The sequence below is a fragment of the Macaca mulatta genome, chromosome 3 (genome assembly GCF_049350105.2).
Source record: "Macaca mulatta isolate MMU2019108-1 chromosome 3, T2T-MMU8v2.0, whole genome shotgun sequence".
In the NCBI taxonomy this organism is placed as follows: Eukaryota; Metazoa; Chordata; class Mammalia; order Primates; family Cercopithecidae; genus Macaca; species Macaca mulatta.
This window is the reverse complement of record NC_133408.1, coordinates 21,539,619-21,555,467: the sequence shown is the minus strand read 5'-3', so window position 1 is coordinate 21,555,467 and position 15,849 is coordinate 21,539,619. Positions and strand designations below refer to the sequence as shown.

At 39.9% G+C, this 15,849-nt stretch overlaps 1 protein-coding gene across 12 annotated transcripts in view; it reads right to left on the bottom strand.

Annotated features, from left to right (window-relative positions):
- APP (amyloid beta precursor protein) overlaps positions 1-15,849 on the bottom strand; it is a 286,555-nt gene that overhangs the window by 57,451 nt on the left and 213,255 nt on the right. For all 12 annotated transcript variants that reach the window (XM_015133068.3, XM_015133069.3, XM_015133070.3 and 9 more), the window contains 2 exons: positions 10,481-10,609; positions 9,507-9,606 (listed from right to left, as the gene is read on the bottom strand). In XM_015133068.3, the coding sequence (XP_014988554.1) occupies positions 9,507-9,606; positions 10,481-10,609 (229 nt within the window). The remainder of the gene's footprint in view (positions 1-9,506; positions 9,607-10,480; positions 10,610-15,849) is intronic.

Here is a 15,849-nt window from a genome sequence, read left to right as displayed (position 1 = left end):
TTGTAACCTTGTTTCAGACAATGGTTTCCTAGATACAATATCATAATAACTGCCATAAAAGAAAAAAATGATAAAATAGACTTCTAAATTGAAAACTTGTGTGTGTCAAAAGGATCCTATCAAGGAAGTGAAAATACAACCTACAGAATGGGTAAAATATTTGCAAATAATGTATTTGATAAGAATTTAATAGTATGAAGAATATATAAAAATTCTTACAAATCAATAATAAAGTCAGGCAGAGTGCAGAGTGGCTCACGCCTGTAATCCTAGCACTTTGGAAGGCCGAGGTGGGCAGGTTGCCTGAACTCAGGAGTTTGAGGCCAGCCTGGGCAACATGGTGAAACACCATCTCTCCTATGCTAAGAATACAAAAAATTAACTGAGTGGGGTGGCACGTGCCTGTAATCCCAACTACTGGGGAGGCTGAGGCATGAGAATCGCTTGAATCTGTGAGGCGGAGGCTGCAGTGAAGTGAGATCGTGCTGCTTTACTTCAGCCTGGGTGACAGAGGAAGACTGTCTCCAAAAATAAAAATAAAAGTAAAAATAAAAATAAAAAAAAGAAAGTAAGAAAGGTAGATAACCCAATTAAAAAATGGGCAAAGAATCTGAACATACATCATTTATTTGAACTGAACAAAATAATCCATAATAAATCATTGCAATGGCATGAAGAAAACACTGTGGTTGATGTTTAATTCATCAAATTTCTGCCAGCGTCCATTTGGAGCACAATAAACAAGATCAATATACTGCACTGGATTATACATATTAAGGTCAATAATTTGTCTGACAGAATGGTAGAGATAGTTTTTTTTTTTTTTTTTTTTTTTAAAGGAAACAGTTTTTACACTGATTATTCCTAGAAAGTGTATTTTTTTTAAAATGTAGCTAAAATGATTTACTTTTTCCTAAAATTATGGAGTAGAAATACACAAAAGAAAGTATCTGTTTGCCAAATGGGGAAACTATAAAAATCATTCAGGAAAATAGATGCTGTATTACATGTGAACTTTTAAAGGTCATTATCAATGACTTCTACAGATCATCTGGATGACATACACTATATTTACAGATTCTATAATTAAACTCCAAAGCAAGAAAAAGAGAACTTACATATTATCACAACCAAAAAAGGCATAGAGAGCTAAATGTATACAAATCACTCTACGAGCCACTACTATGGGTGAGTTCGACATCTGAGGTCTGTAACCTCAAGTCTGTAGACAGACCAGTTGGGGACCTAAAGTATCAAGTGTACCGGCATGTACACATTTGTATCTACGTGTGGAGACATTTCAACATGGCAGTCCAACTTGTGGGGAAAAGAAAGAGAGATCAGACTGTTACTGTGTCTATACAGAAGGAAGTAGACATAAGAGACCCCATTTTGTTCTGTATTTGAGATGCTGTTAATCTGTGACCCTACCCCCAACCTTGTCCTTGCAAGAGACGTGCTGTGGTGACTCAAGGTTTAACGGATTTTGGGCTGTGCAGGGTGTGCTTTGTTAAACAAGTGCCTGAAGGCAGTATGCTTGTGAAAAGTCATCACCATTCTCTTAATCTCATTGTACCCAGGGACACATACACTGCCAAAGGCTGCAGGGACCTCTGCCTAGGAAAGCTAGGTATTGTCCAAGGTTTCTCCCCATGTGATAGTCTGAAATATGGCCTCGTGGGAAGGGAAAGACCCGATCGTCCCCCAGCCTGACACCCGTGAAGGGTCTGTGCTGAGGAGGACCAGTACAAGAGGAAAGAAGGCCTCTTGGCAGTTGAGACAAGAGAAAAGCATCTGTCTCCTGCCCATCCCTGGGCAATGGAACATCTCGGTGTAAAACCCGATTGTATGTTCTGTTTACCGAGAAAGGAGAAAACCACCTTAGGGCGAAAGGTGGGACTTGCTAGTGCAATGCTGCTCTTTATGTACTAAAAAGGTTTATGAAGATGTTTGTATATGCATGTCAAGGCACAGCACTTTTCCTTAAACTTATTCATGTCACAGAGATCTTTATTCATATGTCTTACTGCTGACCTTCTCCCTATGATGATCCTATTATCCTGCCACTTCCCTTTTTCTAAGATGGTAAAGATAATGATCAATAAATACTGAGGTAACTCAGAGACCGGTGCCCGCGTGAGTCCTCTGTATGCTGAGTGCCGGTCCCCTGGGCCCACTTTTTCTTTCTCTATTCTTTGTCTCCATGTCTCATTTCTTTTCTCAAGTCTCTCATTCCACCTAATGAGAAACGCCCACAGGTGTGGAGGGGCAGGCCACCCCTTCACAACTGTTAGAAAACTAGGAGGCTGTTGTAATAGTATACTGTACTTTGCCATTTTGAAGCATAAAATACTTTATATGTAGGTCCATTCATTTGACAATGCATTTTCATTTATAAATGAATGGTTCTATTTTGGAATAGAAGTTGTCTTGGGTCAAAGATACACATTTAGACATAGGCAGCTAAACTTATAGGTCATGTCTGTTAGTTAATAACACTAGGGAATATATGAATAAGGGGCTCTGAGACTATTATGAAACCAATGGGGGAACAAGGCTTTGGTTGTTGATGGTAAGTATAACTGTTCCTGCTGGGTGCGGGGGCTCACGTCTATAATCCCAGCACTTTGGGGGGCCAAGGTGGGCAGATCACCTGAGGTCAGAAGCTCCAGACCAGCTTGGCCAATATGGTGAAACCCTGTCTCTACTAAAAATACAAAAAAATTATCCAGGTGTGGTGGCACGTGTCCGTAGTCTCAGCTACTTGGGAGGCTGAGGCAGGAGAATCACTTGAACCCGGGAGGTGGAGGTTGCAGTGAGAGAGTTCTTATATCTAAATACTTAAGTCAGCTGTAAACTATTAAATCTATATAAATTTAAAAGTCATTTCTTATGATAAACAAAGTGACAGCTATGTTGTTATAAGAACAAAGTGACAGCTCTCTCTCACTTTATTTGCTTTTATGATTTTTTTTTTTTTGATGTTCATCCTTGACTAACAATTACACATAGGGACACTTGAAATTCTCAATAGTATTAACTTTCTATTTTGTTGGACTGAGAGGTGCTATAAATATTCTATTTTAAACCTTGTCTACTTTGGACTCACTAAACCCCCAAATCAATAGGCTTATTAGAAACAGAATATGGAAACACTGTCTTTGAAATAACCATGCTGCATTTTTCCTGAAAAGTGGAACATTTTATGAAGAGGCCACAGTAAAATTGTAATAAAAAATAAGCATTCTTTCATTATTGCGAATTTCTTGATTCCCCGCCACAACTTTCAATCTCACCCCATTCACTATGGATTTATTCAGGCAGAGATCTTTCCTGCATCTGGTTTATAATAATTCATGTTTTTATTAATTTTGAATGCTAGAAGAAAAAAAAATGGATATGAAACAATTATGTCTTTGTTCCCTCTTTATTTCCTACTGCCTTTCTCATAAATTGGTTGTTACAGCATTCTGTAAAACAGCCATCTCTGAAAAGAGCTACATTTTTAGCCTTGAGGTAGCTGCAAAGAGAAGCACACTTTGATAAATAACCTCAGTGCCAATACAGAGAGTAGAATAGAATCCTTTTAGCAGAGATTTAAGGAAGATTACAAAGGACAAAAAAACACCAATCATTTTTAAATAACAATTTGACAAAGCAAAGGTTGAAGGGATAAAGGGATTCTGCCCTTTTGAAGGATTAAAAAATAATTAAAGCAGAATATGAACATTGAAGAGCAGCCATATTTTCACTGAAATAATGATTCCATCGTTTGTTGAATGAAAAAAATATTAAGAAAGTTCTACATAGTGATTTAAAACAGAGGAGATTTTATCCATATACAAACAATGCCTGACGCCATTCTTTGCAAAAAATCTTCATAATCTGCCTGAAAATAACTTTTTTGTTTATAAAAACATTAAGTAATAAATGACTGAGCCTGGGAACTTGCACATAATAATTAAAATGGAATGAAAAAATATGAAATTATAAAATAAAACATGGGCCGGGCGTGGTGGCTCACGCCTGTAATCCCAGCACTTTGGGAGACTGAGGTGGGCGGATCACGAGGTCAGGAGATCGAGACCATCCTGGCTAACACGGTGAAACCCCGACTCTACTGAAAATACAAAAAATTAGCTGGGCGTGGTGGCGGGTGCCTGTAGTCCCAGCTACTCGGGAGGCTAAGGCAGGAGAATGGCGTGAACCCGAGAGGCGGAGCTTGCAGTGAGCAGAGCTTGCGCCACTGCACTCCAGCCTGGGCAACAGAGCGAGACTCTGTCTCAAAAAATAAAAAACAAAAATAAATAAAAAAATAAAACACGGGCCTTTTATAACATAACTAACAGGAAAATTCACAGTTATTTGTCACATGAATAGCTTCAGACTATGCTTGGCGGTCAAAGAGGGCAGCATAATTAAATCAAGTGTCAAGGTATGTGAATTGGGTAGATGACCAAAGAGCAGAGGGTCATGGTACAAAAAAGGACCATGTTGTAAAATTTTATTAATAACAGTCCTCCGAATCCTGATTTATGCTTTGTTATCTTTGCCAACCACATCCATTTAGTTGACTTGATCAATTACAGCTTTAGAGAATGCTGTGGCCTAGGAAAGAAATTTGTTTTGTGTGGCGCTTATGCTAGACGTCAAGGAAGGAGTTTCGGGCAGTTCTTTAGGGTTATGGAGGAGCTCACTTGATCAGTCCAAGTTAAGGAGCATCTGCCTTTTTATCCTGGGGACTGGCTTCAACCTTATATTTATAATTACTAATATCTAAAAAGTACCAGGGTCCCTGCTGGATCTTGAGGGGGCAAGGATGACCAACATATATCTGGAAGAGTTCACAGGATAGAGGGTTGGTAGATATGTAAACAAATAATTTACTACAAATTAAGAGTATGGTATTGGAGGTGGATACCCAGTGCTTTCCAACTGAGGTTAAGTAGGGGAAAATTCTACTTCAGAGAGGAAAATGGGTAGGAGAGAGAACCCCACTTTTACTACTTTACTATCTGGGCGGGGCAAGTTGGTAACCTGTCTTAGGTTCAGTTTCTTCAGCTGTAAACCGGGGATGCGACCACTGAATTTTGCGAGGTCATCACTAGCCCATATGCTGCCTTTGTGTGAAATGCAAGAAAGCCACATCTCTATATGGGGTTCTGTACCTCGGGGGGAACATTCATAAAGAAAGAACCTGACCGTCAGCATCATCACAAACAGGCACTATTAGTTGGCTACATGGCTGTCACTCAAATGCCAGCTCTTTTCTCTGTTCTCTATGCAAATTAGAACGGGTTTATAGGACTTGGGCATTTTACTTGAATCTTGAAAGGTACAACTTTTCAAGCAAGGAAAAACCACAAGCAGTTTGTTTTTTTTTTTTTTTTGGAGACGGAGTTTCGCTCTTGACGCCCAGGCTGGAGTGCAATAGTGCAATCGTGGCTCACTGCAACCTCTGCCTCCCAAGCTCAAGTGATTCTCCTGCCTCAGCCTCCTGAGTAGCTGGGATTACAGGCGCCTGCCACCATGCCCGGCTAATCTTTCTATTTTTAGTAGAGATGGGGTTTTACCATGTTGGCCAGGCTGGTCTTGAACTCCTGATCTCAGGTGATCCATTGCACCCAGCCTACAGTTGTTTTTTTTTTTTTTTTGGTTCCTGCAGGGAAGTTGCGTAGTTCCGAAAAGGAGGAATTGAAGTGGGAGGGGGCCAATGTGAGACAAGAGGTAGGGTGACTGGCTGGGAGTCTAATGACACTGATGAGAGGACAGGATCTCAGGTAAGGAGTGGATGTGCAGAGATTTCACATGAACACAGGAGGCAGAATATACAGGACTTGCAACTGATAAGAAATAATGCGTGAGAGAGAGGAAGGCATCATGGATAAGTTTAGGCCAACCAAGAGAACTCAGAATAGTGTGTGTAAAACAAGTAAATTTCCAGAAGGACATGAGTCTTACACACATTGATTGCCCATTCAGAGGCACATGGGATATTTGGGGTCTGGAATATGGCACTGGGATTCAGTACGCTGGCTGTGGTTAGGCCTATGAATCTGGGATTCACTGAAGTTAGTGGGAAAGTAGCATAAACAGACAGGCTGCCTCAGGGAAGCACAATGGAAGACAAAAGGGCCAGGGCCAGAACTCACAAGCATGATGAACCCTATGCTCTGGTTGCAATTTACTGCTCACAAATTTGATGTCAATTTTCCCCTTTACCCACAGCACTCTTTCTTTCTAAGCATGAGTCTATTCTTCCTTTCACCTATAAAAGAGAATTCTAATTGGAAGCGTAATTTACGGAAGCAGATATACTTGTCCCACTAAAGATACTGGCAGTTCCCTAGACTGGTGAAAACCTCTTATCCATAAAGCACCTGTTACCATTATTTCATTAAACCATTGTACCTCCCTACAGATGTTTGACTGCATTAAGCACATCCATGCTTGCATTTATAAGCACAAACTATTATACAAAAGACACGCATTTTTCGGGACTTTAAAATTTTCTCCTTTTGCCAGTGTCTCTGAATTTTAGTATCCTATCTGTACTGAACTGACTCCAAATCTAAAATTTGATTATATATAGAAATGGCAAATAAATGCAACTCAGACTAATGACAAAGCATTTAATCAGAGAATATTAGAAACAGTACAAGACATAACCCGGAAAAAAAATCTATGAAGAACCTACTTAGAAAGTAAGCTAAAAGTGACACTTTTTATTATGAGAAATTTCAAACACATACAAAAGTAAAAAGAGTAACATAAGGAACCTCTAATAACATTTGGCTTAAGCAATTAGCACCCGTGGCCAATCTTGAAGTTTCAACTATATTCCTACTAAAAAGTGGCGTACTGTTTTAAACGTTCCTTCAAATGAAAAAAGGACTATAGATGACAGCTAGGTTCAACCCAGAAAAGCTATTCTTCCCAGCGAACCACTTCTGTAGCTTTGACACTAGGAGCTCAGATAGTGTACAGGGTTCATTACTGCAAACTTCTCTTTCTATAGAGAACAGTCATTTAAAAATGGAAGCACCCATGATTCCAAATGAAAGATTTTTAAAAAAGATTGTCTTTCAGAATGTGGCATTTCTAGTATATTTAGAATGACACACACACACACACACACGCACACATATATGTGTCTGTATGTGTGTGTGTGTATATATATATAGTCATTAATAAAAAAACTCAGCCATTAGGTTGGATTAAGAGCATATTACATACACTCACACACAGACACACAACACACACACACACATACATTAAGAGCATATATGTAAAATGTTCTTAATCCAACCTAATGGCTCTTTTTTTCTTTTGACAGAAAAAGATTCCACGATACGAACTATCTAAATATCCTCCCTGTTACTGAGATTTGAAGTTTATTGTGCTGTCCTGTTCTTGGGTATTTCGTAATACTCAAGATATCTGAACCACCATCTGTTCTGTGGAAGTGTGACTAATTACTGGCTAATGTGTTCAGCAGTATAGTGCCAAATAAAAAGTTCTAATAATTTAATTATAAAGAGTCAACAGTAATTGCTGGGTGAGGGTGGAATACTGGTCATCAGCTTTTTAGTCCTTTGTAGTGGCTGATTTCCCTATAGTCTGGTATTGCCTATGCCACTTCAACTGAAGTCACATGTGAAAATAGGCTTAAGATAGCGAGAAAAAAAATGTTATCTAGAAGATTTTAGCTTCAGTTCATTAAGACTGATACATTATTTGATTTTGTATCTTCTACAACTTTTTGGAGAACTCTTTTACACTTATTTAATATACAGTATTTTAAATGTTCCTTACTGATGTCTATTCTCCAAGTATATCTGAAAAGTATATTCGTTTGCTAAAGAAACTTGATACAGTGAAAAATTAATTGGAAATCTCTGTTCTCAATTCATGGTGTAGACTAAAAACTCCACCTCCACTATCGTCATGAATTCTTGCTCAACACTGAGTTGCTCCTTCTGAACAAAAGCTTGGCACACTATGAAGTTGCTTTTTTTCTTTTCTTTTTTTAATAGAGAAGGGGTTTCACCATGTTGGCCAGGTTGGTCTCAAACTCCTGGCCTCATGTGATCTGTTCGCCTTGGCCTCCCAAAGTGCTGGGACACTGTGCCTCCCTGAATAATGAGGTTTCTTTTGCAAGTTACGCAGCTCAAAGTATAATTTCCGATTCCATCCATTAATGTGCAGTACTGAACAGAACATCATCACCTGACACATGCCAACTATTTCACAGCAATACAAACAACATTTACAAGGCCATATAAGTCAGGAAAGTAGGAGCAGAGTAACACTGGCACAAAACAGAAGAAGTGAGGGCCAGCTGTTCTCCTGAGTGGTGTTTCAGGCACTTCAAAGTTGGACTTACTTTAATGGGTACATCCATCAACAACATGCTGGGAGTTCTGATTCCAGATGATAACCTGTATCTATTTCCAACCCAATTAACAAAGGGCACGATTCTTTATGGGGAAGGATATGCCAGACACATACTGCTTATATGTTGGTAGACTACACACTAAATCTCCAGGATAGGTACATATGCTTACGTTGAAAGATGTACCAACATAATTGTCATCTATGTACCTTTGTGAAGTAAAGTTAAACAGTTATGGGCATTTTGGCAGTTGACAGAGACTCATGTGATATTTTATTCCCTTTCCCAGAAAAACAGAAACGGGAGACCTTAAATGAAATCATTAGTTATTAGGAAAGTCATTCGGAAAAGTAGGGACATAAAAGACGGTGGGCACACAATGTCAGTTTCCTGGTTTTGATAATGGACTATAGTTATGTAAGACGTCACTGGTGAGGCAAGTGGGTGATGGACGCATGGGCCCTCTCTGTACTATTTTTCCAGGTTCTTGTGAGAGTATAATTATTTCAGAATACAAGTTTAATAGCCCACTATCTTTTCAGTTTAAACAACGATGTGGTTCAAAGAACACTCATGGCTTCCCCGCTCCGCCATCAAAGAGAGCTGTGACTTACTGAATATAACAATAACCTCAAAGTCAGAAGTCACAGTTATGTGTTTTGGCTGTGCTACTCAGAATGCATGTGACACAGGCCAGTAAATTACTCAAATTTTCAGTTTGAGCTTTTCCATTTGTAAGATGGAACAATCATGACCCTCGAAAGATGAAAAATGAGTTTTTTCCCCCCATTAATTATAAAGAACCAAAGCATCATAATTTGAGAGCCATAACAAGACTGGGCAAATTAGAAAATAATGCTGCCATGTACAATTCAATAACAAGTGTCCAATTATTATAAAACTATACCCTAAATCAGGTGACATTCCTCCAGCCTTACAAGTATGCAGAGGTTCTAAGAACTGATTCAATTGCTAAGGCTAGTTCCATCCTGACAGTTTCATCATAAAAGACAACCTGTTCTATGAACTTTCATATTCCTCAAACAGATAACTTTTTCCTCTGGGGGAAAATATATTTCCATGTGCAGCATCAAGAGCACAGCTTACTTACCAACTTCATCCTGAATCTCCTCGGCCACTGCAGGCACGTTGTAGAGCAGGGAGAGGGACTGATTCATGCGCTCGTAAATCACACGGAGGTGTGTCATAACCTGCATTAAAGGATGACAACTCCAGGTCAACTATGTCTGGGGTAGGAATGGTTACTTTTCTTACCAAGCACTGCAGGTAGATACAAGCTTCCAAAATAAAACTGGCAAACACTGCTACTGCTAAAAGGTTTAACTGAAAGGACAACTTTATTTTTCTTGTTCTCTATTTCTGTTCTCTAACTTTTAAGCTCAGGTTTAAGGCTTATCTTTAAACTGACCATTATCTTGTATGCTTATAACAGCCAATTAAAAAGGCCACCTCTGCCAAGTCTGATTCCTAATACTGAGGCTCTCTAAAACAGACCCTGATGCCCTCAACACATTTCTTTGCAAATTTCCTCATAGAAAACAACATATCTCAATTTGATTGGCTATTTCATGCTAACTATATATATATTTTTAACTCTTCCATTCAAGAAAATTTAAAATTTCAGAGTTCCTAAGGTGGATCCCAGTTTTCAGCCTCTGGGAAGCGGGGAGTATAAAATACATTATTACTGGGCTTCATTTAGGTTCACATTAAATCTAAACATTGCGGCAGGTTTATGATTGCAAGCCATACTTATGAACAAGATTTTAGTTCACACAACTTTTGTTTTCCTCATTTTAGTCATTGGTTTTAATCAGTTCCTTAGCAATCAGCAGTAGACTATTAAGATTTTTATATTTCTTGTTATTTTCACAAGTCAAGAAAATTGCCAAACCACATACTGCTTTAAGACAAGTTTTTAGAATTTACCAGAAGTTAAAGAGCTCTTGCCACAGGGAAAACACCTATAGATGCTCGGAGAACGCCTAGGATCCTGTCTTCAACCCAAGAAGCAAGAATCCTGGATTGTCAAAGCTGCAGAAGATGATTATACCCCGCGCGTACCTGAGACCGGATCTGAGCAGCTTTCTTGGGATCCACCATGCGTACATGCTCGAAATGCTTCAGGGTGTGCTGTCTGTCCTTCTGTTCTGCGCGGACGTACTTCTTCAGCATATTGAACACGTGACGAGGCTGTGGGAGGAAAATGAAAAACTCTTTTTCAAGTTTGTGCAAAATACTGCTTCTTCCACTGGCGTTGGGTTAGAGGTTCCACTAATGCATCTGGTGATGTGAACGCGCTGTGAATCATCTTTCTGCAGGTCTCCCTTCTAACCATTTCTCCTACTCCTTTCTTAATGGGTAATTACTTAGATCGGTTGCTTTCCTTTCCTTTTTTTTTTTTTTTTTGGAGACGGAGTCTCGCTCTGTCGCCCAGGCTGGAGTGCAGTGGCCCGATCTCAGCTCACTGCAAGCTCCGCCTCCCGGGTTCCCGCCATTCTCCTGCCTCAGCCTCCGGAGTAGCTGGGACTATAGGGGCCACCACCTCGCCCGGCTAGTTTTTTTTTGTATTTTTTAGTAGAGATGGGGTTTCACCGTGTTAGCCAGGATGGTCTCCATCTCCTGACCTCGTGATCCGCCCGTCTCGGCCTCCCAAAGTGCTGGGATTACAGGCTTGAGCCACCGAGCCCGGCGATGGGTTGCTTTTCATTTCCACAAGAGCATTTAGCATTCTCGACATATACGATGATTGTCCTCCTTACTCAATATTTTCTTTCTAAATAGGAGTATTCTGCTATAGAAAGAGAAGAGATTTGAGGTCTTTCAGGTTAAGTTAGGTCCTTCTCTTTTCCCACCCAAGTATACAGGGGTATATGTGAGACTACATTGCCACGTGCGTATTCTGAAGACCAGAGTAACGTGGCACAGATAATCCCATCACCAGTAACATGTAATATACGATAATCAAAATGAGAAAACCAGGAAATTTAACCACTATTTTGTAAGCCAAGGAGTAAGTGAGCTGTAAGAGACATTATATTTTTCTAGGAGAAAGGTCATTGCTAAACTGTATTTATTTTACTTTGAAATTTAATTAAGTTCTTTCTGAGCTATCAGAGTCTACTTCTTTCAGCAACAATTACATTGTCTTAAGTGCTTCTATTTTCTTTCTGATTGGTTCCATTTCATTTTTATTTTAGTTTTACCTGAAAACATCCATCCTAATAAAAAGTAAGGACAAAGGTTCCCTGGTCTTCAACAATTTCATCACTATATCCTTTCCACTATATGATTTTGTAGGATGATTTCCAAAGACACACATTTCTTCTTCATTAAAACAAACAAACAAAAAACCAGCTGTGAAAATTCATGTCAGGAATAGAATTTTGGTCATTTGGGCAAACCTAGTTATTATTAACCCATGTGTCATGAGTACCCTGAAAACCAGTTGGAAGCTACAAAATTTATTCCAGAGATGGTGTGTGTGGCGGTGGGGCAGAGGGTAATGGGGCTTCTGTTGTGTTATCCATGTTCTGTGGGATGTGCCACTCCTTCCCCTTTTGCTTAGTTAACTTAGGAGCCATCTCCCTGCCATTTCAGGTGGAACGAGGTCCCCTTTTTCTGTGCTCCCATGAAATATGGTGCAAATCCCCATTAACGTACCTAACTCAACTTATTAAATTATGTATGATTCTTACTCCCCTCTTTAATGTGAGATCCATAGGGCTGGATTTGGTCTTCTTTTTTTTTATTTGGAACCCCAAAAACATAGTGCCTGACCCAGAGGGTGCTCTGTATTTGCTTGGTGAATGCCTGCCACAGAGGCCATGCTCCTATACTCGAGAAAACAAATACATATACACAATAAAAATAAAACAAACTTGCACTCATCTGCCTTATTTATTCTTTTTTCCTAAAAGAAATGTGCTGCTCCATAATCCCCAGACAGACATCACAGCTTGCAACAGTTCTTGGCAACATATCATTACAACTCTCATCTGTACTGTGAAATCTGGTCGAATTTACAAATCAGAATATGACCTTTTAAATCTTAGAAGAAAAGCAGTAAAAGAGGTAATGACAGACAAGCTAGATCTCTATATATCGAAAAGAGGACAGGTTATACATGTGAATTAAAAAAAAAAAAGCACATTTGAAAACATCAGAGATTAAAGGCTGACTCTTGTTGATTGTGAAGGGTATTTGATATGCAGGGTTGTGTGATCAGGATCTTACCCAACCACCCTCAATGCTTGCTTGTTATTAAGCACCAAGGTCTTAGAAATCTCTAGTTCTATTAACATCCCCCTTATACATCCAAGGTTGGAGACAGAAGGGGTTGCAACTAATTGCATTTAATCATGATGTTCCTTCCTGGCCCTCATGGATGCTTTCTTAGTTGCTCTATTTCATTTTTCTCCCTTGGAAAGGATTTATTGTTTTGAAGAAAATGGGATGAATTTTTCTTTAAAGAGCTTAAATAAGGAAAAAAAAAAGCACTTCAAGTAAAAAAGTAAGGATTGCTTTGGGAGTCTGAGGCAGCAGGATCACTTGCAGCCAAGAGTTTGAGATCAGCCTGGACAACATTACAAGAACCTGCCTCTACAATAAAAATTTAAGAATTAGCTAGGTGCAGTGACACATGCCTGCAGTCCCAGCTACTTGGGAAGTTGAGTCAGGAGGATTGTTTGAACCCAGGAGGTTGAGGCTGCAGTGAGCCCTGATTGCACAACTGTACTCAAGCCTGGGAAACAGAGTAACAGCCAGTCTTTTAATTTAAAAAAAAAAAAAAAAAGTAAGAACTGCTTTTCATCATGACTTCTTTTTTTCCAGTTAGTTACCTATGAATGTTTCTGTACGATATTTTGTCCTAAAAGGACTGTCACCAACAAGCAGGTGTACCAGGATGCTATGGCCCCAGGCTGGCCTTGGCATTACTACTTCAAGCTAAATTTCAATTTAGAGAACGTGGAGGTCATTTCAGATAACCAACATCTGGATCTCCCTTTTTCTTCTACTATCACCACAAACAGCATATGTTACCACTTATTATTATTATTATTATTATTATTATTACTATTCTTTGAGACGGAATCTCGCTCTGTCTCCCAGGCTGGAGGGCAGTGGCACGATCTCGGCTCACTGCAAGCTCCACCTCTCGGGTTCAAGCGATTCTCCTGCCTCAGTCTCCTGAGTAGCTGGGACTACAGGCATGTGCCACCACGCTCAGCTAATTCTTTTGTATTTTTAGTTGAGACAGGGTTTCACCGTGTTAGCCAGGATGGTCTCCATCTCCTGACCTCGTAATCCGCCCGCCTCAGCCCCCTAAAGTGCTGGGATTACAGGTGTGAGCCACTGCACTCAGCCAATTAATTATTAATGTTAACATACATTTAAAAATAAACACGAAAGCCTTGACTTTTCCCATCTATGCAATTCAGATGGCAGTATCTTTCAGATAGTATTTTCAGATTAAACGTGTTCTGTGATAGTTACCCAGCATGGCGTGTAGTACATTGCTCATACTCAATACACATTTATTTCTTTCATTCAGGCCTTATCTATAAATCATAGACCCCTTTCTTTCCTCTAGGTAGTAAGAGTTCAATGTGTATTGACTGCTTCTGAATGAGACAGTATATTAAATGCTTTTTGCTGGTAACTCATCAAATCTTCATCTCAGCCCTACGACAGAGTCATAGCAGCTCTCCCCACCTTACTGGTGAGGCATGAAGCACAAAGGAGATTGTGGTTACATAGGCTATATCCCTGGCCCACGGTTACACAGCTAGTTACTGTTAGAGTGAGAACGGGTTAGTCTCACTGCCTGGCTCCAGAGCCTCTTCTCCTAATCACTTTGTGATCTGGTCCTTCAAGGAGAATCTAAACTGGACCCAGTTTAAGATAGTTCTATAAAGCAATTTACAAAGTTAAAAACTGGCCAGACGCGGTGGCTCATGCCTATAATCCCAGCACTTTGGGAGGCCAAGGCGGGCAGGTCACGAAGTCAGGAGTTCCAGACCAGCCTGGCCAACAAGGTGAAACCCCGTCTCTATTAAAAATACAAAAATTAGCTGGGCGTGGTGGCGGGTGCCTGTAGTCCCAGCTACTTGGGAGGCTGAGGCAGGAGAATTGTTTGAAGCCAGGAGGCGGACATTGCAGTGAGCTGAGATTGCACCATTGCACTATAGCCTGGGCGACAGGATGAGACTCCGTCTCAAAAACAAACAAACAAATAAACAAACAAAGGAAAACAAAGTTAAAAACAAAGAAATAACTGCATGGTTAGAAAAGACAGTCTGTTCCAGGAGTACTTGCCTGACTTTCTAGTTCTTATAAGTGCAGGTAATATTCTGTGGGCCATGCTAACATCAGCTCCTTTAATTGTGCAGAAGGTTCAGATTTAGCTTGTTCAGTCTCTCAATTCCTGTCCTAGGTTTCTGGAGTTCCATTATTCTTTAGCTAATGCATAAAATTATTTAGCTAATTACTAAGCTAATGTGTGGGGAGAAGAAATAGCAAGATAGGAATGTCCTCTGTCAATCTGGATAAAGGATTAGGATTACTGGAAAGTGATTCAAGGTATTAACGTTAGGCTTTTGTGAAATTCATGGTTTCTAGTGCTAAATTCATCCTTATCTTCTATTGAGACAGATAATTAAATGGTGAATGTCTTCGCATGTTTTCAATTGCTGATCTCATTTACTACTGCCATTCTGCTTCAAAATATATTCCTAACTTACCCTGAAAATCCCCAGAGTTTGATGATAATGTTCCCGGACTGAACTGAGGGTCGGGCTACTGTATCTCATGGCCCAATAAAGAGATGCAGATGAACTGGGGAGGAAGAGAGTTTTTATTTCTGTAACCTGGTACAGGGAGACGGCCTGGAAATTAGTGCCAGACCAACTCAAAATCACAAAGTTTTCCAGAGCTTATATGCCTTCTAAGCTATATGTCTACGCATACGTGTACATCCACCTCAAGACATAAGTGATTAACTTCTTTTAATCTGTAACTAAGCTCTGAGTCCTGAAGACCTTCCTCTGGAGCCTCAGTAAATTTACTTCATCTAAATGGGTCCAGGTGCTACGGTGATCACTCTTATCTTGTCTCCTGCTAAATCAGGGAGGTTTGGGGAGTTCCTTTAGAACCCCAGTAAACTTGTTTGTGGAGGCCTGGAGAGTTTCTTCAGACCCTCAATAAAACTTGTGAATCCTAAATGGGTCCCGTTAAGAATTCCTTTATTTTGCCAGGAAAGGCCTAGGCAAAACTCTTGGTGGGCTTTTGTTACATTCCGGCCTTTGTATAAGGGCACTGGCTTTTTTTAGCTTTTAGTATTTAACTTAACCACTGGGTCAGTACTGAAAGAGTTGTTATGGAGGCCTGCATTAGTGAGATTTGGCCCGCCACAATAACAGAGTAGCAAAGCA